Source organism: Anabrus simplex, chromosome 1, assembly GCF_040414725.1.
Source record: "Anabrus simplex isolate iqAnaSimp1 chromosome 1, ASM4041472v1, whole genome shotgun sequence".
NCBI classification, from domain to species: Eukaryota; Metazoa; Arthropoda; class Insecta; order Orthoptera; family Tettigoniidae; genus Anabrus; species Anabrus simplex.
In genome coordinates, this window is record NC_090265.1 from 1729165653 (window position 1) to 1729191483 (window position 25831).

General features: G+C 40.9%; 1 protein-coding gene across 1 annotated transcript; it reads left to right on the forward strand.

Moving 5' to 3' along the window:
- Positions 1–1235: 1235 nt before the first annotated feature.
- On the forward strand, positions 1236–25186 carry LOC136882424 (uncharacterized). The gene is made up of 2 exons (XM_067155069.2): positions 1236–1297; positions 22178–25186. The coding sequence occupies exon 2, from the start codon at positions 22192–22194 to the stop codon at positions 23425–23427; it is 1236 nt and encodes a 411-aa protein (XP_067011170.1). The 5' UTR covers positions 1236–1297; positions 22178–22191; the 3' UTR covers positions 23428–25186.
- Positions 25187–25831: the final 645 nt, after the last annotated feature.

Below are 25831 nucleotides of genomic sequence, written 5' to 3' on the forward strand. Positions count from 1 at the left end.
TAGATGGCCGAGTTACAAAAAAACAGCCTCTTTCATTTAATGCTAAATTTCACCATTATAGCTCCGTCATCAAACCAGAAGCAACGTATGCAGGTGAAACATTATTCAAACTAAATACCCAAGCAATAACAGACAAACTGCAGAATATGGATAGAAGAATTCTCCGGACAATTATTAACAAAAAACATCAGGTTGATGGCCAGTGGAGACTCTTATCCAATTCAGTAATTTACAAAGAAAGTGAATCAATTATTGACACGATGAGAAAACGGAGGATTGCGTTTTTTGGACACATCTACCGTTTGCCAAATTTTAGACTCCTAAAATAGCTTTTTGATTTCTTTTGGAATAGTAAAACAAAAAACACTTGGTTTAAAGAAATACAAATGGATTTGGATGAATTGAAAATTACTACAGAGCAAATTGAAAGCAGAGAAGAGAAGCAGATTCTAAACAGCAAATATATAAAACTATAATTTAAAACATCAAAACGTAAGCAGTGCGTTATATCAACAGAAGAACGGGCTGTAAGATCTTCTAGAATGAAGAAGTTTTGGGAAAAGAAGAAGTTATCAAGTGTTAAAAAGTTAACTCGTGGCCTCGACTACCGTCACGCACACTTTTATATTTGAGCCATTTATCCGGATTGCGTGTCAATTTGAACGTTTTATTTTACTCCAGCAGACGGCAGATAAATTGGAGTTTTGTTGAGTGATATCCTGAATTTCGTCAGGTAAATACCAAACGTGTTACGGATGTCGCTTAACATAGAGTACAGAGTGGATTTCTTTCCACCGTTCAAAAATCCGACTACCACGGCCGAGTTTTGAAACTGTGAATTTGAGATAAAAATGCAGACGCCCTGCCACTGATCCAAGAGGAAGCTATAATAATAATAATAATAATAATAATAATAATAATAATAATAATAATAATAATAATAATAATAATAATATAAGAGGACTGGTGCAGGTCAGAAAGCCAGTAATCTACAATATAAGCCACTCTGCCCGGGGATCAGTTAAATAAATAATACCACCATAATTACAAGTTTCCATAACGCAAGGATGACCTTTAGAACTTACTATAATGTAACAAGAAGACACATTCAGTAACCCAAATGTTATCGGTGTCATTCTAAACGGAGTAGCAACACCACTTATTTGAGACTTGCTATCGCAGAGTGTTATCACCGAAAGCACAATCTGTGAGGTGAGATAAGAAGAAGCAGAGAACATTATCAGCCGAGGCTTCCAGTGCATTAGTTCAAGCGGCGTTGTGTACTAACACTTTACAGGTGAGAAAAATTGTTATATCGTGATTTAAGATGTAGTTTACGTTGTGATATTGTAGATAAACTTGCAAGTATTTCACTTGTCAATTTTAAATTTCAATAAATAATCTAACGCCATGTATTACTATAATTAGAATCGAGAATTTTAACCAATAATACGTTAGAATCCATACTTATTTGATGAATAGCATTGCCGGCATCGCTGCCTCTACCGCAAACGTGGACAGAAAATAATAATTTGCCATCATCTCACTCGGCTGGGTCTCATATTAGTACACATGTTTGGGGAGTTCGTGAAAATAATGTACCGGCACAGCAGACAGTGGTTGATACGTGAGAGATATGAGGAGTGAAACAATACGATTCGTTGGAGTTAATTATTCAATTTATTTTCGGGATATTCTATCCCTTAATTATTTGAATTGCAAAACTTATTGGCATATTATAAATAAGGCATATTTTGACATGTATTTTGGGGAAAAAAACGTAGGGTCTATAATAATAAAAAACAATTTCGATAAAAATTAAAAGTCGCTTAATTCAAATAATTATTTAATTTAATTTAATTTATTTCGGAAAGATTTAAATAAGGTCCACCTCTGTTGTGTAGTGTTTAGTGTAATTAGCTGCCACCTCTGGAGGCCCGGGTTTGATTCCAGGCTCTGTCACGAAATTTGAAACTAGGTAGGACTGGAACGGGGTCCACTCAGCCTCAGGAGGAGGTCAACTTAGTAGAGGGGTTTCGATTCCCATCTCAGCCATCTTCGAAATGTTTTTCCGTGGTTTCCCCACTTCTTCTCCAAGCAAATGCCGAGATTGTACCTAACTTGAGGCCACGGCCGCTTCCTTCCCTCTTAATTGTCTATCCTTTCCAATATTCCCATTTCACCCCCGCACCTAGCCAATAAGGTCCCTGTTCGGCATAACAGGTGAGGCCGCCTGGGCGAGGTACCCGTCCTCCTTCCCAGTTGTGTCCCCCCGACCCAAGTCTCATGCTTCAGGACGCTGTCCTTGAGGCGATAGAGGTGGGATCGCTTTCTGAGTCTGAGAAAAGCCAACCGTGCATCTTAAACGGATTAAGAAAGAAAGAAAGGAAGAAAGAAAGAAAGAAAGGAAGAAAGGAAGGAAGGAAGGAACGAAGGAAGAAAATATTTAAATAAGGGAAAACGGTGCAATTATTATGCACATTCCTCTTCAGTTCAGATGATATTGCATTATGACAATGATATTAAAAAACGAAATTTCCATTTCTCCTTTCTTTAACAAGATTTTCAAAATAAATTGGGATATACGGCTCGATGGTTGAATGGCTAGCGTGCTGGCTTTTGGTCCGAAGGGTCCCTGGTTCGGTTCCGGGCTTGGTCAGGGAACTTAATCTTCATTGGTTTATTACTCCGGCTCGGGGGCTGGGGTTTGTGCTGTATTCAACATTAAAGGTCATTGCAGGTAAGGCCCCAACAACAAGACGCGCAGGTGGCTCGAAAGACATGCAGGGCGTACCTCCGGAGGCCACACACCATTGTTATTATATTGGGATGTAATGAGTGAGTAATATTTAGGATGAGGCTTAGCAACGAACTTCTTGATTTGGATTTAGCACGTTTCAGGAGTGAAAAATAAATTACTCGCTCACGTACGTCGATACAAACATCCGTAAGACTTCTCTTTCATTTCGTAAAGAACACTTCACGTCCTTTTACTTGATATTTGCCATATTCATTACTGTAGGACAAATAGCTTTTTTAACTATCACCAACTGTAGTACCCGGCTCTGCTCGGTTACTTCTGCGAATGTTAAATTTTTGGATTTACCTGTTTGAAGTGAATTTTTGTCGATTTCTTTAATGTGGCGTTTTACGAACTCTTTGGCAGATTTAGAGTTATTGTTCTGTGTTTATTTCAAGTTTGCGACTATTTAGTTTTGGATTAAACGTTGTGTCCGCCTCTGTGGTGTAGTGGTTAGCGTGATTAGCTGCCACCCCCGGAGGTCCGGGTTCGATTCCCGGCTCTGCCACGAAATTTGAAAAGTGGTACGAGGGCTAGAACGGGGTCCACTCAGCCTCGGGAGGTCAACTGAGTAGAGGTGAGTTCGATTCCCACCTCAGCCATCCTGGAAGTGGTTTTCCGTGGTTTCCCACTTCTCCTCCAGGCGAATGCCGGGATGGTACCTAACTTAAGGCCACGGCCGCTTCCTTCCCTCTCCCTTGCCTGTCCCATCCAATCTTCCCATCCCTCCACAAGGCCCCTGTTCAGCATAGCAGGTGAGGCCGCCTGGGCGAGGTACTGGTCATACTCCCCAGTTGTATCCCCCGACCAAGAGTCTGAAGCTCCAGGACACTGCCCTTGAGGCGGTAGAGGTGGGATCCCTCGCTATGTCCGAGGGAAAAACCGTACCTGGAGGGTAAACAGATGATGATGATGATGATTAAACGTTGTACTTATGGCAGCCCTGTTTGTTTTGGAAATAGTTGATATTTTCAAATAATCAATAAAAGTTATAAATGTATGCATTTACGTACGCGTTGTGCTTTAGATAGGTATGGAACTGTCACCAATCAACTTATTGATCCCGAAAACTGTGGATTCAACTTTGGATACTTACTTTTTCACTCCTCAGCCCCGATGGTGATGCAGGCTGAACTTGGACTTAAACGGCATCCAGAGTGTCACTTTTCATTTCAGTGACAATGAAAACTATGGATTCGACACTATTTTTCGAATATTTTCTATATGTCACCCCCTCCTCTAGCGGTGCTTTGTGCCTTAACCTCACAGTGTTTATCTCCAGATAAGTGATAAGTGTATCATGTTTGTTTGAAATTGCTCCAATGGTTTAGGAGGAGATGTGGAATTTACTTACACACGTTTTTTCTTTCTTTCTTTCTTTCTTTCTTTCTTTCTTTCTTTCTTTCTTTCTTTCTTTTATTTTCTTTCTTAAACAGTTTACCCTCCAGGGTTGGCTTTTACCTCGGACTCAGCGAGGGATCCCACTCAAGCACAGTGTCTTGGAGAGTGAAACATTCGCTCTGTGGATACAACTGGGGAGGAGGACCTGTAACTCGCCCAGTTGACCTCACCTGCTATGCTGAACAGGGGCCTTGTTGGGGGATGGGAATATTGGCAAGGCAAGGAAGAGGCAAGGCAGCAGTCGTGGCCTTAAGTTAGGTACCATCCCGGCATTTGCCTGAAGGAGAAGTGGGAAACCACGGAACACTACTTCGAGGATGGCTGAGGTGGGAATCGAATCCACCTCCACTCAGTGACCTCCCGAGGCTGAGTGGATCCCGTTCCAGTCCTCGTACCACTTTTCAAATCTCGTGGCAGAGACGGGAATCTAACCCGGGCCTCTGGGGGTGGCAGCTAATCACGCTAACCACAACGCCACAGAGGCGGATTGTTCTAGATGTTAGCAGTGTTATATAGTCTAGGACAACATGTATCTTACCCTTCCTAAATTGAATTAGGCCCTACTGCAAGTATTTATGTATGTCACAAGTTTGTACAGAGTTATCCTTCAACTGCAGCAAACATTAGAAAAGACCATAATATGAAAATTAAGTTTGAATTCAAGAGCAAAATTTGGAGAAAGTATTCATTTATAGAAAGAAAATGATGGATTGGAGTAATGTACCAAGGGAAATATTCAATAAATGTTCGATTTCTTTGAAATAATTTAAGGAAAAGACTAGATAAGCACGGGGTCCACTCAGCCTTGGGACTAGGACTTATACGGCATCGAGAGTGTCACTGTTCATTTCACTGACCATGAATACTATGGATTCGACACTATTTTTCGAATTTTTTATAAGTCACCCCCTCCTCTAGCGGTGGTTTGTGGCTTATCCCCATAGTGTTTATCTCCAGATGAGTGATAACTGTATCAAGTTTGTTTGAAATTGCTCCAATGGTTTAGGAGGAGATGTGGAATTTACTTACACACGTTTCTTTCCTTCTTTCATTCTTTCTTTTCATTTCTTTCTTAATCTGTTTATCCTCCAAGTTTGGCTTTTCCCTTGGACTCAGCGAGGGATCCCACCTCTGTCCCATCCTCCCGCAAGGCCTCTGTTCAGCATAACCGGTGAGGCTGCTTGGGTGAGGTACTGGTCATCCTCCCAAGTTGTAACCCCCGACCCATGGTCTGAAGCTCCAGGACACTGTCCTTGAGGCGGTAGAGGTGGGATTCCTCGCTGAGTCCGAGGGAAAAACCGACACTGAGGATAAACAGGTAAAGAGGAAGGAGAAGATGATGTTAAAATTCAAGAGGACAAATATGGGCAAATATTTATTTATGGAAAGAAAATTGTGGATTTGAATAATGTATCAAGGGAAATATTCAATAAATGTTCGATTTCTTTGAAATAATTTAAGGAAAAGACTAGACAATTGGTGGGAAATATGCCACCTGGGCGACAGTTCTTAATGCGGATCGATGATGATTGATTGATTGATGGATGTAATGATGTGGACTGCAATGGCTGCCATATCCCTGCCCGGTCAATATTTTTTTTAGGGTGCTGTTGTCCAAATGATCTATCTGACCATAGTACGTGACTGATGTGTCGATCTGCAGAAAGAGCAAGGTCTAATCGGCCAATTCTGAGCACCAGCACATTATGCAATGGCTAGAAGGAATTATCTCAATGCAGTGATACAAATAGATAGAAAGAGGCTCCACACCGTCGCTTGCACTTTTCAAGTGGGCACCTCGAAGTCAGGACCTGTCATGGTGTGGGGTACATCAAGCGTTACCACACAGCTGACAAACGCAAAGAAGCCGTACGGAATGCATTTGCTTCGATCACTTCAATGCTGTAGAGAATTTCGTATCAGCCTTAGAGGCGAATAATTCTCTGCTATGAAAATGACGGTGAAGACCCAGGCACTCTGAAATAACATGTATCGTCGCCACAAGACCTATCTGTGTCGGTGCGACGTAAAGCAACTAGAAAAAAAAATTACTTGTGTCTACACCTACTGTGATTGTAGTCTACGGGCATAACAATTTGCATATCCGATGTTATGTACAAACCATAAGTGCGACACTTTTGGCACACACTGTATATTCTCTGCCCATTAGGAAACCAACTAAATTGAATGAAACAGACCAACGTAAGCGGATTTTCACACGCAATATCAGATTTTAAATACAAGGAGCGTATTTTGTTATGATTATAGCTTCTAAAACCGTTTCGCTTAATTACAGGTTTCTTTCAATGTACTTTATTCTTTTTTCTTGCTCGTCGCTTTACAACGGAACACCGCGAAATTTACATCGCGTGCGTTGAGTAAAAGGCTATCATCAACACATTCCTTATCAGATACACGAAACGATTACTGTATTACTGCATTTCACACTTTTATATGTATACAACCTGTGTCCACATCGACAGTTAAATTGGTGCAATTATATTCCGATTTTTGAATCTCTTTAAGGATAAGAACGGCATTACCAATTAACACCTGCATTTTGATTAGATTAAATTTCATTCGTCGGGGCTGGAGTCACTGGGCTCCTTCTTTCAGCTAACAGGTAAAGCTCTCTCTGTCAATCAGTGATAAAGTGTCCTCTTCCGTAGAGTAACGGTTAATGCTCTTACCTACCGTCCTCGGGGGCCCGGGTTCGATTCGCGGTACTGGCACAAATTTATGACTGACAGGATAGCTGGTCTTTCTTTATTAAGCCAGGGTTGGTTCTTCCCTGAGACTCAGCGAGGGATCCCACCTCGACCACCGCAAGGGCAGTGTTCTGAAGCGCGAAATTCGAGTTCGGTAGATACAACTGGGTAGGGGGCCGATGACCTTCGATGTTAGGCCCCTTTAAACAACAAGCATCATCATCATCATCACAACTGGGTAGGAGGATAAGTACCTCTCAGAACGGGATTTCTGTAGGGATGGGAAGATTGGTAATAATAATGTTATTGGCTTTATGTCACACTAACTACTTTTTACGGTTTTTGGAGACGTCGAAGTGCCAGAATTCTGTCTCGCAGGATTTCTTATACGTGCCAGTGAATCTACCGACACAAGGCTGACGTATTTGAGCACCTTCAAATACCACCGGACTGAGCCAGGATCGAATCTACGAAGTTGGGGTCAGAAGGCCAACGCCTCGACAGTCTGAGCTACACTGCCTGGCAGAAGGGAAGACTGGAAGGGATAAACAAGGAAGAGGGAAGGAAGCGGCCGTGGCCTTAAGTTAGGTACCATCCCGGCATTTGCGTGGAGGAGAAGTGAGAAACCGCGGAAAACCACTTCGAGGATGGCTGAGGTGGGAATCGAATTGCCCATACTCACTTGACCTCTCGAGGCTGAGTTCCACCTCGCACCAATTTCCAAATATTTCGTGGCAGAAAGGGAAACGAACACGGCCCTCCGGGGTTGGCAGCTAATCCCAAGATAGCGGGTTCAAACCCGGCAGAGGTAGTCCGATTTTTGAAGGGCGGAAAAAAGTCCATTCGACACTCCATGTCGTACGATGTCGACATGTAAAAGATCTCTGGTGATACATTTGGTGTTTACCCGACAAAATTAATTAAATCTCAGCCATAGACGCCCAAGAGAGATCCGGTTTACTCTGTCAGCCATCTAGCGGACCTAGAGTAAAACGGAACGTCGAAATTGACGAGCATACAGCCAGATGGCGTCAAATCGAAATATCTGCACACGGTAGCTGAGGCCATACGATTATTATTATTATTATTATTATTACTAACCATTACACCACAGAGACGGACAGGAGTGCTTGTCTTTCTTCTTTCTTAATCCGTTTACCCTCCAGGGTTGATTTTTCCCTCGGAATCTGCAAGAGATTCCACTTTTACCGCCAAACGGGCAGTGTCCTGGTGCTTGAGACTTTGGGTCGGGGGATGACACAGGGGAGGAAGACCGGTACCCCGCCCAGTCGGCCTCACCTGCTATGCTGAGGAGGGGCGTTGTGGTGGGGATGGGAAGATTGGAAGGGATAGACAAAGAAATTGCAAGGAAGCGGCCGTGGCCTTAAGTTAGGTACCATACCGGCATTTACATGGCGGAGAAATGGGAAACCACGGAAAACCACTTCGAGGATGACTGAGGTCAGAATCGAACTTTTTCTTTTGTTGCTATTTGCTTTACGTCGCACCGACACAGACAGGTCTTATGGCGACGATGGGACAGGAAGGAGCTAGGAGTGGGAAGGAAGCGGCCGTGGCCTTAATTAGGTACAGCCCCAGCCAGAATCGAACTCCCATCTACTCAGTTCACCTCCCGAGGCCGAGTGGACCCCGTTGCAGTGCTCGTACCACTTTTCAAATGCCGTGGCTGAGCCGGGAATCGAACCTGGGCCTCCGGGGATGGCAGCTAATCGCACTATCCACTACGCCACAGAGGCGGACAGGAGTGCTGGTATGTACACGCAGCTCACCTCCAATGGGAGTGTGCCTGAGAAGAGCTGCACCGCGAGGACATTAGTTTATTTTATCCGGATCAATGGTTAAATGGTTAGCGTGCTTGCCTTCGGTCAAAGGATTTCCGGGTTGAATTCCCCGTCAGGTCGGCGATTTTAACCTTCATTGGTTAATTCCTATGGCTTGGGGGCTGGGTGTTTGTGTCATCATGATCACGAGGATTCATCATCTTCATAGACCCGGAGGTCACCTATACGACCTCAACTCGGAAGACCTACATCAGGCCTCTTCATGAAGATTCCTCTAAAACTGTAAAAAACATCAACAATTAAATAAACTTAAATGTGGATCCAGTACGTCAGTTATGTCCATACCAACTGTGAATTATAGATATTTAGATTTTACATTGTACTATCGGAATTATGTAACTATAAGCATAGGACCTTTTGGCTTTTTCTGTTATCAATCAATCAATCAATCAATCAATCAATGCTGATCTGCATTTAGGATAGTCGCCCAGGTGGCAGATTTCCTATCTGTTGTTTCCCTAGCCTTTTCTTAAACCATTTCAAAGGAATTGGGTATTTATTGAACATTATTCTTGGTAAGTTATTCCAATCCCTAAATCCCCTTCCTATAAACAAATATTTGCCCCAAGTTTATCTTCGTATTTTGATCCTACCTACTTTTAAAGACACCACTCAAACGTATTCGTCCAGTAATGTCATTCCACGCTATCTCTCCATGACAGCTCGGAACATACCACTTAGTCGAGCAGCTCGTCTTCTTTCTCCGAAGTCTTCCCACCCCAAACTTTGCAACATTTTTGTTACCCTACTCATTTGTTGGGCCCGGAAGGTCGTGGGTTCGAATCCCCGTCAGGAAATCGTAAAATTTAAGAAACGAGATTTCCACTTCCGGAGGTGCATATGGCCGTGAGTTTTACTCAGCCTACTCCAAAAATGAGTACCAGGTTAATTCCTGGGGGCAAAGGCGGCCGGGCGTAGAGCTAACCACTCTACCCCATCACGTGCCGAGGTTAACAATGGTGGAAGCCTTTACCTTCCACTCTTCTAAAGGCCTTCATGGCCTGTACGGAGGTGACTTTGCTTTGCTTTGCTTACTCTTTTGTTGGAAAACACCCAGAACAAATGGAGCTGCTTTTGTTTGATTTTTTTTTTTTTTTTTTTTTTTAGTTCTTGAATCAAGTAATCCTGGTGAGAGTGCCATACACTGGAACCATACTCTAGTTTGTGTCCTACCAGAGACTTATACGCCCTCTCCTTTACATCCTTACTACAACCCCTAAACACCCTCATAACCATGTGCAGGGATCTGTACCCTTTATTTACAATCCCGTTTATGTGATTACCCCAATGAAGATCTTTCCTTATATATAACACCTAGGTACTTAGAATGATCCCCGTTCAATCACTCGGGTCGTTTTGCGCTAACCTGTCGCAACCAAATGCCATAGACAGGAAGCAGACAGATACACAACTCCTACAATTTTATTTATTTAGATAACTCATACTGTACAATTTAATAAGATTGGCATATCTCTACTTTGGGCCACCTTATCTAGTGTTTTTATCTAATCTAGGTGACATAAGCTCCATCCGATCAATATTGAGTGTTATTAACACTTCGGTCCGGTATAGGAACGCACGTGATGGGATCTAGAAGCATTTTAGTATCTTCATACCGAGCGAATCACTGCGTGGTTTAGATCACGTAGTAGTCAGCTTGCATTCGGGAGATAGTGGGTTCGAATCCCATTATCGTCAGCCCTGAATATAGTTTTCCGTGGTTACTCATCTTCACACCAGTCTGTACCTTATATGAATAGGTTATTTTTGAAACCCCTTAAGTCACGAAGTGTAAACGTGTGGGAAAACAGAAATAACTGACTGGTGAATAAACCAGAAACTATTTGTAAACTTTTATGTCTCTGAAGATACTTATAGAAAGACATCATGGAAGTAGGATATACAGTTTTGTTCCTTATTAACTTTGCCTGTAGATCAGTGACTTACGGAATTTTAAAGCCAAATGAACAACACTGTGTTATTGACTTACAGAAAAACCAAACTTCTTACTCGTATGATTTACTTATGTGAAGATCTGCTTTATACATCCATTAAAAGCTATAAATATTTCCAATACCAACATATTCCGCCCAAATTGCACACGAAAATGTGTAATGTTATAAATATTTTGAATACATAGTGATAGATTGAACATGCTTTTTAAATTAAGATGTAAATTTTCCATTCACTCCCTGTTAATGGTGCTCCAGTTATATAAGGTATTCCAGACGACAAATTAGAACGGTTGAAGAAGTTATTTTCAATTAAATTATGCATCATTATTAAGCAAATATTAGTTTAAATATCTAACTACCTGCAAGGTATATTAATATTTCGTGGATACACGAGTGTTGGCTACTGAATGCATGATTCGAAGCAGTATATCGGTTCATTCAAGTGTCCGAGCGAATCGATTCACAGAAACGGCGAGTTCACGGCACACGATTCAGCTTACTCCTAGCGGACAGTGCTGAGTGGTGCACTCACTGGACGTTGACGGGGAGCCGAGCTTCCGCTGCAGCGAGACAGTGAATCATGGCACATCGAAAGAATCGTGAACGAGCGCGGCTCAGTGAGACTCAAGATACACACGGCTCCTTATCGGCAGACTAGACACTGGCGGAGAGCCGAGCTTCCGTTGCAGCGAGACACAGTGAGCCATTACACTGAAAGAATCTTATGCTGTAATGGACACTCGAGCTCAGCTCACTTGAAAATAATACCCATTTGCATTCACTCTCCTCTTCTTACAGGGAGGTTTAAATAATAGGTGGATTTATTTCATCATCATCATCATCATCATCATCTGTTTACCCTCCACGTTCGGCTTCTCCCTCGGACTCAGCGAGGGATCCCACCTCTACCGCCTCAAGGGCAGTGTCCTGGAGCTTCAGACTCTTGGTCGGGGGATACAACTGGGGAGTATGACCAGTACCTCGCCCAGACGGCCTCACCTGCTATGGTGAACAGGGGCCTTGTAGGGGGATGGGAAGATTGGAAGGGATAGGCAAGGATGAGGGAAGGAAGCGGCCGTGGCCTTAAGTTAGGTACCATCCCGGCATTCGCCTGGAGGTGAAGTGGGAAACCACGGAAAACCACTTCGAGGATGGCTGAGGTGGGAATCGAACCCATCTCTACTCAGTTGACCTCCCGAGGCTGAGTGGACCCCGTTCTAGCCCTCGTACCATTTTTCAAATTTCGTGGCAGAGCCGGGAATCGAACCCGGACCTCCGGGGGTGGCAGCTAATCACGCTAACCACTACACCACAGAGGCGGACGTGGATTTATTTGCAGTGTTAAAAAGGTAGTCAGAACATAATTCTGAAGTAGCTAGTAAGTAGGTAGGCTATTAGGTTATACTATTTATTAGTTAGTATTATAACTTAGTTGACATTTGACAATTAAACTCGACTCTAGCCTGCCCTATGACTATGAGTCATGTTCATGACCACACTCAAAAGTACCTGTTATATATTGGGAACAACGGCTCAGTATTATCTCAGTTCATATGTCACATTGTTGCACAAGACTTCAATAATATGTGGACAGACGCAATAACTTAACGAACAGTATGTTGAATCAGAAAACCAGCGGGCTACTGTACATCTCAGGTAGTCTATACAAAATATGAAGTTTTAAAAAATCCTCAGCTGGAAGAATACATATTTTCAAAAATGACTGAGCGAATTGTCGTGCGGTTAGTATTGCGTAGCTATGCGCTTGCATTCGGGGGATGGTGGGTTCGAATCCCACCGTCGGCAGCCGTTAAGATGATTTTCCGTAGTTTCCCCATTTTCACGCCAGGAAATGATGGGACTGTACCTTAACTCAGGCCATGGCTGCTACCTACCTAATCCTAAACCTTTCCCATCCTGCGTCGCCGGAAACCTTTGATGTACTGTATTAGTGACTAGCATATTTTTATAAGAAAGGAGTTCATAGTATGAAGACCAGATGGCAGCTGCGAGCACTGAATGCTGTTGCTGCTGTCTTACCAGCACATACTACACTGATGCAGTAGGAGCGGCGACTAATGTGCCGTGAATCGGATCACTGTATCGATTCAGTAACGTGAACGGAATCAAATGAATCGATTCAGTAAAATGAATCGAATGTCCCACCACTAGGATACACTACTTTATTATTGTAGCCTACATATGAAATTTGTTTCACTCTTGCTCTTTGTGAAAATGAAAATGAAAACCTACAACCTGTTGTCCAGTCATTGAATGGGTCAGGGATGTAATAAATGAAACATATATAGGCTGTTATTACAATGGGGTCGCCACTCCCAAGGTGATTTTTTATTAATGAGTGATAAATGCTATGAACACCGTGGTTCAAATCCCGGTCACTCCATGTGAGATTTGTGCTGGACAAAGCGGAGGCGGGACAGGTTTTTCTCCGGGTACTCCGGTTTTCCCTGTCATCTTTCATTCCAGCAACACTCTCCATTCTCATTTCATAGCATCTATCGTTTATTAATAAATCACTTTGGGAGTGGCGACCCCATCGTACTAATAGCCTATATATATGAATCATTCATTCATCCCTGACCCGGTCAATGACTGGAAAACAGGTTGTAGGTTTTTTCAAATGCTATGAAATGATAATGGAGGGTGTTGCTGGAATGAAAGATGACAGGGAAAACCGGAGTACCCGGAGAAAAACCTGTCCCACCTCCGCTTTGTCCAGCACAAATCTCACATGGAGTCACCGGGATTTGAACCACGGTATCCAGCGGTGAGAGGCCGACGCGCTATCGTCTGAGCCACGGAGGCTCTTGCTCTTTGTATTTTGTTATATATAAATGCGTATTTCTAATTCCCTTTTTTTCTTTTTGACACAAACAACATTATCGTCTGAAGTAGACATGCGTGCACAAGAATTGGAAACGTTTATGTAACAAACGAAAAACAATGTGTTTCCCGCGATTAGCGAAATTCGTGTTACCAACAGCTGATGCTGACAGCACACTCCAGCGGTATAACACTGTTACCTTGAGAAAACCAGCAAGTCAGTAATTTGGAATTTTTAAAATCAAACCAAATATTAACGATCCCTTCACGGCCATTGAATACAGCAGACTTACGGGGGTTCTACACAAAATGATGCGTCTGCCCATCAACATTCATTTTGTCACTTAAAACGAAATTGTAGAAAATGTGACTTGGGGGGTTTTAAAACTAACTGTTTCATATAAGACCTATCCGTGTCGGTGCGAAGTAAAACTAATTGTAAAAAAATAATAATTCATACTCGTTCTCTTTTTACTGCTGATTATTTGTAGGCGTAATTACGATGATGACCAGTTCAATGTATAAGTTCCTTCATTTAGGGACTTTTAATTTGCTTCATTTTCCTCCGTGTATCATGTCGGGCTCAATAGCTCAGGCAGTAGAGCGCTAGCCTTCTGAGCTCAAGATAGCGAATTCGATCCCGGCTCAGACCGGTGGTACTTGAAGGTGCTGATATACGTCAGCCTCATGTGTTCACTGTCACGGTAAAAGATCTCTTGAGACACCTAATTGGGGCACTTCGGCGTGACCGACAACCGTAAAAGTAGTTAAGCTTAAAACCAATAATAATACTTTGTTTTTCGAATGGAGGCTCTACGGACTGCGTGTTAACAATTAGTCTCATTTTCATTGTCTATGTCTCGTTCGTCTGCCGGCTTTGACATCCTGCCAGTATCTGTTCAGCCCATCTAACAGCGCTTTAGGGCCTCTCCGTTCAGTCTCCACCATAAAATCCCGATAGCTTTTCACCATCCTCCTGAAACTAACCTTCTCATGGATTTTATCCTGCGTAATGCCCACCTGTCTCATAGCTTTCTCACAATCTTGGATCAATCTCAACTTAGATGCCTTAGGTGTTAGAAAATTTAAGATTTTCCTTGTGATCCGGTTATTACTCATGAGGAAGATGTGCCATAAAACCGCAGTATTCTCTGTATAACTGTTATCGGTTCATCTTGCAGTAGATTTCTTTATTGAATTCCTGTCGAACCTGCCCGTCAACCTATTTGTTGCCCAAGACCTTCCGTAGCCTGCATTCTCTTTTAACTAGTTGATTGACTTGTTCTTATCGATTCATGCTCAAGGTCTCGGAAGCATATACGCCTTCTGGTCTCACAATATTGCTGTAATGTCGTACTTTGGTTCCGAAACTCAGCATTTTATTATTATAGATGTTTTTAGTCAATTGGAACGCTGGCTCTAATTTCCGTATGTGGATATTGGCCACTCCTTGCCCAAGCCTATTCTCTTCAACTACTTTCCCCAGCTACTTATTGACTCTTCCAATCTTTTCATGATGTTTTAAGATCCATTCTGAACCATCACTGATGTTCATGATGTATTTCGGTCTTCTCATAGGAGATTTGTAGTCCTACGTTGTCTGCTGTTTGTTTAAGAAGGTTTATCTTTCTGATTGTTGAATTCATGCTGATAACAAATATGGCTAAGTCATCCACGAAAGCCAGACTCAACATACACTCCTTTGTGTTTGGGGCCTAATCGAAACAGATCTTCGTTTCCTTCTTCTTTTTTCAGCCATTTTCTTCAATCTCGAATTATTATTGGTATTGAACCAATAATCTTACAGATTCAAAAGGACTGCCGTGAGATTCGCAGTATTTGGTACGCGGGAGAGTGGGTCTCAATTTTTATTATAGAGTGGGTAAGAAATCGATGAATTAGTTCCATGCTTATCGATTTCTTCGTTGCGCGTCACGTGACCCGAACCATCGATGAAAGCGGGAGATCTTTGTAACATGAAATGGAAATCCACAGCCTGCTTCTAGTCATTCGACCGGGTCAGGAATGGAATGAATGAAGCTCCCGTCTGGCGGCGAGGATAGGAATTGTGCCGGCAGCCGAAGACTGTCGCACTCCTCTGGGGCAATGATTAATTAATTACAGATGATATGAAATGATATTGGAGAGTTTTGCTTAAATGAAACAAATCTGGAGATATTTTGGACAACATTAAAAGACAAATTATTAGAAATAATTTATTGAGAACTCGTTACAAAATTTCATTTCACAGGGTGATATTGTATTAATGAATGTGTCTCTAAAAGAAGTCCATCTGTCAATCGCTAAGGTATAAGCCACACATGTCATGATTGTATCACCAAGACGCTTGAATAATTACATTTACAGGAAGGATGGAAAAAATTTGAGAATATTACCATCATGATGAGTAAAATTGAGAAATCCATGGAGCAAAAATCTGCATAAAATGCGCAACCGACGATCGACGGGTAGGCAAGGGCTTAGTATTATTACTACTGAATATTTAATTTTCACGACCGACTTGTGCTCGAAATCGACTTTCAACGTATTAGGTCACGTTCAGTACATATAGTATATATATAAGAGATGTTAATTATAAAACAGAAATGGTCAGCTGGACACGAGTGTGCGACAACCTTGCGATTTTGCGTCAGGTACCGTATTCCGTATTTCCCTTCTGTATGTACTGATCACGACCTAATACTCTTGAAGTCTAATTCGATTATTATTTCATGTGTAATGCCTACTCTTCAGGATTTAAGAGGTGTGATAACAGAGTGGCATTGTCCTTTGTGGTGTTGATTATTATAAGAGGAAGTACAACTGTGCAACAATCGTATATTATAGGAGATGAGTGAAAACAAATGAATTAGTAAGAGGTGTAAGACAGGTCTGCTGTTTATCACCGGTACTGTTCAACATCTACCTCGAGGAAATAATCAATTAAAGTTTTAATGGGAAAGGTGGAGTTTGTGATGGAGGTAGGAGTGTAAAGTGTGTAAGATATGCAGATGATATGGCGGTGATGGCAGAAAGTGCACGGGAAATTACACAAATGTTAGATGAACTCAGCACAAAACTAGAAGAATATGATATGAGAATTAATAAGAAGACCATAAATTTGATCACTGGAGGAAGAGGTAGAAAATGTTGTGTTATTAGAGGAGCTGAATGAATAGAGCAAGTCAATAACATTAAATATTTTTGAAGTACGATCAGGGAAGATATGTACTGCACAACAGAAATTAAGAGAAGAATTGCCATAGCTAAAGGTTTCAAGAGAAAATTTCAATTACTTTGTGGGCCACTAAACAAAGTTCCGAGGAAAAGACTTGCTAAGTGTTATATCTGGAGCATTAAGGGTGTAGAGAATTTGGACAGTGCGGAAGAAAGACGAAAGAGGATTGGGGGCACTAGAGATGCGGACAGTGCGGAAGAAAGACGAAAGAGGATTGGGGGCACTAGAGACTTGGACAGTGCGGAAGAAAGACGAAAGAGGATTGGGGGCACTAGAGATGCGGACAGTGCGGAATAAAGACGAAAGAGGATTGGGGGCACTAGAGATGCGGACAGTGCGGAAGAAAGACGTAAGAGGATTGGGGGCACTAGAGATGCGGACAGTGCGGAAGAAAGACAAAAGAGGATTGGAGGCGGTAGAGATGCGGATGTAAAGGAGAATAGAACACTGAAATGGGAAGACGGGATAAGAAATTATCAGGTATTACGAAGAGTTGGAGAAGAACGAACTATATTACAAATCATTAGAAGGAGAAAAATGAACTGGATCGGACATTAGCTGGCTATATACGAAAAGATTTTTTGGCAGGCCTCGCCTTTGGGGCCAGATCCGACAGGCCGCCTGCCAGCCGTGACCTTCATAGACCCGGCCTGCTGCTCGCCATCAACTGTGACGCCAAGGCTGCCGTGTTGTGCAACATGATCTGTGAACAGTCCAGACCCTCCCGTTGATGGAATGATCCCTGAGTTCTCGGCAGGCTAAGGCTCATCCGCTGGCCTTTCAAACTAGTTTGAAATCCTTGCCGGTCCGGTCTGCCGGACTTAGAACTGTGCGATGGGCATCGAAGCAGACAGAGTACAGAGGAAAAGAAATTTGTTGTTGCGGCTGTTGGAATGTGCTTTTCTCTATATGTTAAATGATGGACAAAGAAAAATCTATCGAAGTGGATGAAATCATAGATAAGAGCGAGACAGATTTAGTCACATGAGTCTGATACAACATTTGAAAGAAAATGAATCGGACGATTACAATCATTATTTGCGAATGGACCACACCGATTATGATATGATGTTAGGTAAGCATTTGTGGATTTTTCTCGTCATTACGTTAAATGTTTGATTTGTAATACATATGCATAATGACTTGTATTGCTTAGCTATTACTGCTGAACAGTCTAGTTGATGTGTAGTTATTGTAGATATTGTAGCTTCTAAGCTGAAGAAGGAGGATACTGTACTGCGACAAAGCATATCACCTGAAGAACGCTTGATTGCGACACTGCGACGCATCATGTCTTAATTGCCAGAGACACGGCCGCTCTTTGTACATTTCAATAAATTTATCTAGCAGTGCCTTTGTCCACTCCATGTTTTCCTTACAAGAGGCCTGATCTGTGAGACGAGGTCTTTCCGTTGAGGTGCTGACAACAGGTCTCGCCTGTAGCAGATAACGCCTCAAACTGATCCCGCACACTAACGAGCAGTCCTAGCCTGTCGAAACACGTCACAAAAGGCCTCGTCTGTCACAATTCCTTTCTGTGTATGACCAGCTATTGTTTGAGATGGGACTGCTTACTGAAAGAAGGAATAAAAGAAATGGTGAAATGCAAAGAAGGAGAAGAAGGAAACGATATCAAATGCTGGAGAACATCAAATGAAACAAATATTCGGACGTGAAAAACTTGACTATGAACAGGTAAAAGTAGAAGAGGTTTAGCCCATGACAAGACCTGCCATAAGGCAGAATACCTGAATGAATCATCGTCTATTAACACAAATCACAGGAAGAAATGGAAGAGGCGCGACACTTCAGACAGGGAAAGTATGGAGAAAATAAAGGGAATGGCCACGAAGGCTGTGAAAGTGATAGACTCCCTAGGCCTAGCAAACTTAAACCGTCAGGGTCGAAAGAGAACAAGAGCTGACCAAGAGAGACTAGATAGGAAAAATGTTAGTGAGGTGCTGGATCTCAAGGGGCCTCGTAGTCTTCCCCTCAAGCTCCCAAGTTGAGAGCCTCTGGGTCTACTTCAATTCATCTCCTACGGCAGGTTGAGCATACAGTGGATGTATCCTACCGCCCCCATCAACAAGGAGTAGTTGAGAGGTGGCTGTGAAAAAGGTGATATTTCCACCTTACGAAAGTTGAGGGAAAAGCGCAAGAAACGTAAAATAAAAGGCACATGGAATGTTCACATGATCGTGTTTGGTACATTTTTTAAGGAATTACATCTTTCTGGTCACGATTACTAATGGCAGTCGATGATATTCAACTACTGTAATGCATGTGAACGAAATACTGATTTATTTTTTGGAAGTGGAAATAGTACGTTTTGAACAGACACTCCTCAATTGTCACACGCTTCTCAACAACACAGTTCAGGTTCGAATTTGGATCATTCCATGGGCGATTCATAACATTAAAAGTCACGTTCATGTGATTCGGATTCCACGTAAAATTCGACAATCCAGTGGCTACGCACACGATACTAAACGTCTAGTAAAAGACGACCTTTCCATTTTTTTCTTCCAGATAGTAGTATTCACGATGAAGGATCATTTCTGGTCCTCTGTAGCACGGTACAGCTCTTACATTGCTTTTACTTCAGTATTGTCTTCGATATTATTGATTTCGACATGGAGAAAGTACAATGCTACTGAATTCGGTGGAACATCTACTTCCCATGCACAATCTTATCTGTTAACTGAAAACCATTTCCAGAGGAGAGCGATGAAATGTTACATACATTTTGGATGTTGAGAAGCACAACTGCCTATGATTAGCAAAATGATCCCAGAAGAGCAGAGCAGTCATTCTCAAATTTCACAAAATGACACATAGTTCGTTACGTTACTGCTAGGTGAACATAGCTTATTTTATACCTTTGAATACAAACATTTCAGATTTATGTCATGTAGTTCCATTTGTCAGAGGGTTATAAAACCCACAGCACACAATACGAAAGAGCAGAGCAGTCATTCTCAAATTTCACAAAATGACACATAGTTCGTTACGTTACTGCTAGGTGAACATAGCTTATTTTATACCTTTGAATACAAACATTTCAGATTTATGTCATGTAGTTCCATTTGTCAGAGGGTTATAAAACCCACAGCACACAATACGAAAATCTTTCTAAGTCAAATATATATTTAATGTTGAAAACATTCCTTAGCAGACAAACTACGGGTCCTCATGCTACGAAAAAAATAAAAATAAGCAATTTTATCAATTGTGCCCGAAGTAGAAGATATAAAGAGCCTGGAAAGGTTTCCAATTCTGACTCTTTGCAAAATGACCTGGATAATGTTGTGAGATGGACAGTAGGCAATGGTATGGTGTTAAATGGGCTTAAAAGTCAGGTTTTAAGTTTCACAAATTGGAAAATTCCTTTCAGTTTTAATTACTACGTTGATGGGGTGGAACTTCCTTTTGGGGATCATTATAAGTACCTAGGTGTTAACGTAAGGAAACATCTTCATTGGGATAATAACGTAAATGTCATTGTAAATAAAGGGTACAGATCTCTGCCTATGCTTATGAGGGTATTTAGGGGTTCTACTAAGGTAGTAAAGGAGTGAGGGCATATAAGTGTCTGGTAATACCCCAATTAGAGTATGGTTCAAGTATATGGGATCCTTACCAGGATTACTTGATTCAAGAACTGGAAAAAATCCAAAGAAAAGCAGCTCGATTTGTCCTAGATGATTTCCGACAAAAGAGTAGCGTTACAAGAATGTTGCAAAATTTGTGCTGGGATGACTTGGGAGAAAGGAGACGAGCTGCTTGTTATGTTCCGAGGTGTCAATGGAGAGATGGCGTGGAATGAGAGTAGTGGACGAATAAGTATGAGGGATGTCTTTAAAAGTAGGAAAGATCACAGCAATGAAGGTAAATTTGGAATTCAAGATGAAAAATTGGGGAAAACATTAGTTTATAGGAAGCGAAGATAGGGATTGGAATAAGTTAGCAAGGGAGACGTTCAATAAATTTCCAGTGTCTTTGCAATCATTTAAGAAAAGGCTAGGAAAACAACAGAGAGGGAATCTCTCACCTGGGTGACTGCCCCAAATGCAGATCAGTAGTGACCGATTATCTTGGATAGCTCTAAAGTATACTAAAATCACCTCCGGCCTAAATGCAGTTCCGGAAAAACAGCATAAAATCGCTTGTATCGTCACTCATTTTCTTTTTGATTCTAATTCTACCCAAATTAACTTATTTACATAATTCTTTCTGTAATGTGTCCGTTGGTTCAATACCATCAGGAATTTTTTGATTTGTTGAAAAATAACCCCACCGAATGAAGTTATAAGGGATTAACTAAAACTCTGCATGACTCACATTAGGGTTCGTAGTAGTAGAAATAGGCAAACTACTAATCAAATCGTCAGGATAACGATGATTAAGAAAAGGATTGTAATTTTAGGAATAAAATAATATATTCTCATAATTTATTATATTTTATTTACCTAAAATTCCCAGTTCATATACCTAGGATGTTTTCAGCATTGAGTTGCTTGCCTGAAGGGATTTTTCTAAATATAGATGATTTCAACATTCATTAATTTATTCACTACTGATTATTCGTTTTCCATGCCATCTCTCCATTAACAGCTCGTAACATACCGCTTAGCCGACAAGCTTGTCTCCTTACTCCCAAATCTTCCCAGCCCAAAGATTGTGACATTTTCAATATTGCTTGCCTAAGAAACATTTGGAGTGAACCTATAATAATAATAATAATAATAATAATAATAATAATAATAATAATAATAATAATAATAATAATAATAATAATAATAATAATAATAATAATAATAATAATAATATTATTAATATTAATATTATTATTTATTTATTTATTTATTTATTTATTTATTTATTTATTTATTTATAACTTATCTAAAATACATTTGCAAATATGCTGTAGGATATTATACATTATATATGCAATTATTTACACCTACAAAGCACTTGATGTGCTTATCTGCCGGTGAAGTTGTTTCATATTTGTATACATTGTTGCAATCCTTACGGTTTACAACATTAATAAGGTTTGTACATTTACATTAGCACTGTAATTTTGTCCAGTGGTGTGAGTTTTTCTCAATCCCTGAAAGTATCATTCAAAATAGATAAGACTGTGGTACATTTTTCATTCATGAACAAATATTAAAACTGCTATTTTATTATCTATGATCCATAGTTTCACATGATTTTTTAGTTGATATTTTAGTTTATATTTTATTTTCAACTTGTTCAACTTGTTCAAAATTTAGGAACTGGAACCTGCAGTCTTCTGGATCCATATTTCTTGTAGTACCTGATGACTACGATAATAATAATTTTCATGTTGTTCTTGTTTACAGGTTAGTTTCTCAGCATGACTAATTGCGCCAAAGACAGCAGACATCGAGCGCCAGATTGGATGGACAAGTCTTTCTTCCAAACGGCCCTCAGATCCGGATATCAAGATACCAGCTTACAAGTTATCAGCGTAAACTCCGAGTCTGGAGCCACTGTGGGGGATAATTTCTGTAGCAACATCTACCGGGTGACTGTAGAGGTGCAAAGAGAGAATGCGCAGTACGAGAAGCGATCACTGATCGTCAAATGCCAGCCGAGAGGTGGAATCATTGAAGAACTTGTTTTTGGAGCAGATTACTTTAACACAGAAATTCAGATGTACACTAGAATTCTTCCAGAGATGCAGCATATTTTGAGTAAAGTTTCTTTTGGTGATGAAAGGATGTTTTGTACCAAGTATATTTACCATGGGACAGAACCTTTACAATATATTATTCTGGAAGATTTGTCATTCTTAGAATACACGCCAGTTGAAGGACTGCAGGGTTTGGATTATAGCCACTGTGTGTTAGTACTAAAATCTTTGGCAAGATTTCATGCTGCATCCATCGCCTTGCTCAGCAATAAACCTAAGTTGGTTGAATCCTTTTACGGAAACCCTTATCAGGCAGGGAGAAGTGGTTTGGAGGCTGTAATAAAATCATCCTTACGCTCATTTGCTTTAGAAATCAAAACCTGGCCAGGTTATGAAACCTATTCAGAGAGACTATTGAAATTGCTGGGAAATTGCTTCGACATTTTAGTGAAGCTGAACAATTTTAAAGAAGGTGGATTCAATGTGTTGACTCATGGAGATCTGTGGATTAATAATATGATGTTTAAGTACCACGAAGGAGCTGTTGTAGACGTAAAATTCATAGATCTTCAGTTTTCTCACGTTACATCACCTGCTATTGATTTGCATTATTTCATGCACACGAGCTTGAGCGACGAAGTTCATGAGTACTATTTCTATGATCTCTTAAATACATATCACACCACTTTGATAGAGACTCTGAATTTATTAGACTGTAGAGATAAGAGAATTACGTTTCAACAGTTGGAGAAGGAGTTAGATGATCATGGATTTTACGCAGTTTACTCCGGGATCCACGTTCATCCTCTAGCGTTGAGAGATTCTGATAATTTGGACAAAGATTTCCGTGACGCTGATGGTAGAGCTAAAAGTGTTGATAAGTTGCATACGTCTCCACATTTTGTAAAAACAGTAAAACGTTTACTTGTGAAATTTGGTGAGAGGGGCTGGCTGTAGTTTGTTAGCGACAAGCAGGACCAGGAATTTGATGACATAAAATTTAAAAAATAGATCAGTTAAATGATGACAAAAGTCCAGTAAAATGATCAGAAAACTAAAAATCAACATAAGTTTTAAATGAAATTTTACAATCAATTTACTATTCAAGCTGGTATAGCCTATATTTACCAGGTGTGTGCATAAGTTTTTGCGAGTTTTTGTGGTAAGGAATTTTCAAGGTAAATTCATTTTTTGTTTATTCAACATATTGGCCATCGGCTTCTACATCTTTCAGGTAAGTTATGAATACCATGCCAGAAAAACTGCTTGTCTTTTGCGGAAACCATTTGTCGAGCCATTTTCGAACTTCCTCGAAATTCCTCAATTGCTGCTCTGCGAGCGCATACCCCAATGATGTGAAGATGTGATAGTCAGATGGTGCCAGGTCGAGGTGGTACGGCGGGCGGAAGGATGTCCCATCCAAGCGATTTCAATGTGTCTTTCAATGGTTTGCTGTGTGAGACGGAGCATTGTCGCGTAACAAAGTCACTTTGCCATGTCTTCTGGGCCATTCCTGTTGTCTTTCGATCAATGCGTGATTTAAATTCACCATTAGATGGTGATAGCGTTGTGCATAAACGGTTTCGGCGGGATTCAATAGTTCATAATACACAATACAGCTTTGGTCCCACCAGACACAAAGCATGGTATTCTTGCCGATCAAGACATGTCTCATATGTTCTAATCAACCCAGCGTGTTCACCGTATGTGTCTACCAGCAAGCGATGACTTTCCGCAGCCTTTTTTTCTTTTGATTAAATAAGAAAAGCATTGCGTGACGCAAATATTCTTTTTCAGACACAAACGTCGACATGATCACTGAACGATACAACACAGACGCTAGTGTTTGGCGGACTCAACTTGTGTGTGTGTTGTTAGGTTAATGTCTGGCGAACAAACTGACTTATCAAATCCATACGCTGCGTACTGTTCGCTGGCACTATCTCTTGGTAAAAACGGAAGAGACTTACGCATACATCTGGTAAGTTCTTGGGATTTTTCCATGTCAAGAAAACAAGGTGAACTACTTTACGTTGCGCAGAGAAATTTGCTGCGTGTCTTCAGATGAAAATCTCGACTGTTCACGAGGGGGACTTCTTCAATTGGAGGTGTTTCTTCTGGAATGTGGACATTTCCGGGAAGTAAGGGTTGAACAAAGTTTCTTTAGCCCCCTGACTGACAAAGCGTTCTGAAGATTCTCAAGTCCCCGTATTTATCCTCATTTAAAGTAGATATAATATCCAATAGGCCACCCAAATGTGTACTGTAAATGCTTCAAAATCCTCAAAAATGTAATAAAATGACTCCGAAGTATAAGATAGTATAATAAATTCCATAAGATGACCAAATAAAGACGTATAATTTTAGAAAATGACCTTAAAATACAAAATAGAAAAAAATACCTAATAAATTATCATTTCTACAATGTGGGAACTATGATCAGGATTTCTGTACAAGTTAGCAATGCCTGTTGTGAACCAATTAAATGATGACATGTCATCAAAATCCTAGCCCTGGTAATAAGAGACTGAATTATAAAACATTTATGTTGTCATTTTTATGCCATTCTTCATATTATTAAATTATGTACCAACCATTTAATATCTACATTAATGTAGTCTGTATCTACTGTAATTTATTTTTTTAATATTTGTTTGCTGGTCAAATTTGAAGAGAGAACTTTTCTATTGCTGTTATGTAAATATAGGGTGTCACGAAAAGCATATGTTTTTGTGTTTATAACGCCAGTTCATATGTAGGGGCGCGCAGCTATGAGCTTGATCCTCGAGATAGTGGGTTCGAACCCCACTGTCGACAGCCCTGAAAATTGTTTTCCGTGGTTTCCCATTTTCACACCAGGCAAATGCTTGGGCTGTACCTTAATTAAGACCATGGCCGTTTCCTTCCCAGTCCTAGACCTTTCCTCTCCCATCGTCGCCACGCCATAAGACCTATCTGTGTCGGTGCGACGTAAAGCAAATAGCAAAAAAAAGTTCATATGTAATTTTAATTTCTCTTGATTTTGAATGTTATCTTATCCTACGCTGTCCTTTTAATCGCTGCACAACTATTGTACTCTACATCTCACCCTACACTCCATTTGTTGTACACTCATGTTCATATAAACAGAACACCTTGAAAGACTAGAGATAGGGAGTTGAAATTCACAAAACATGTGCACTAGTATGTTCTGAAGAAATGATTAGCATTTGAACTATGTCGGACCTCAGGTTCGAGGTCGTCATCGATATCCCGGAGCACCATCACCGACTGGTAATATATGCCTGCGGCTCTCGTTGTCGCTATAAACCGAAGGTAATGGATCAGTGTGACTTGAGCAGACGTTTAGGTTGCCTCGCAG

Bases quoted from the DNA above. Each gene is read 5' to 3' on its own strand.
- LOC136882424 (XM_067155069.2), top strand. From the start codon at position 22,192: ATGACTAATTGCGCCAAAGACAGCAGACATCGAGCGCCAGATTGGATG.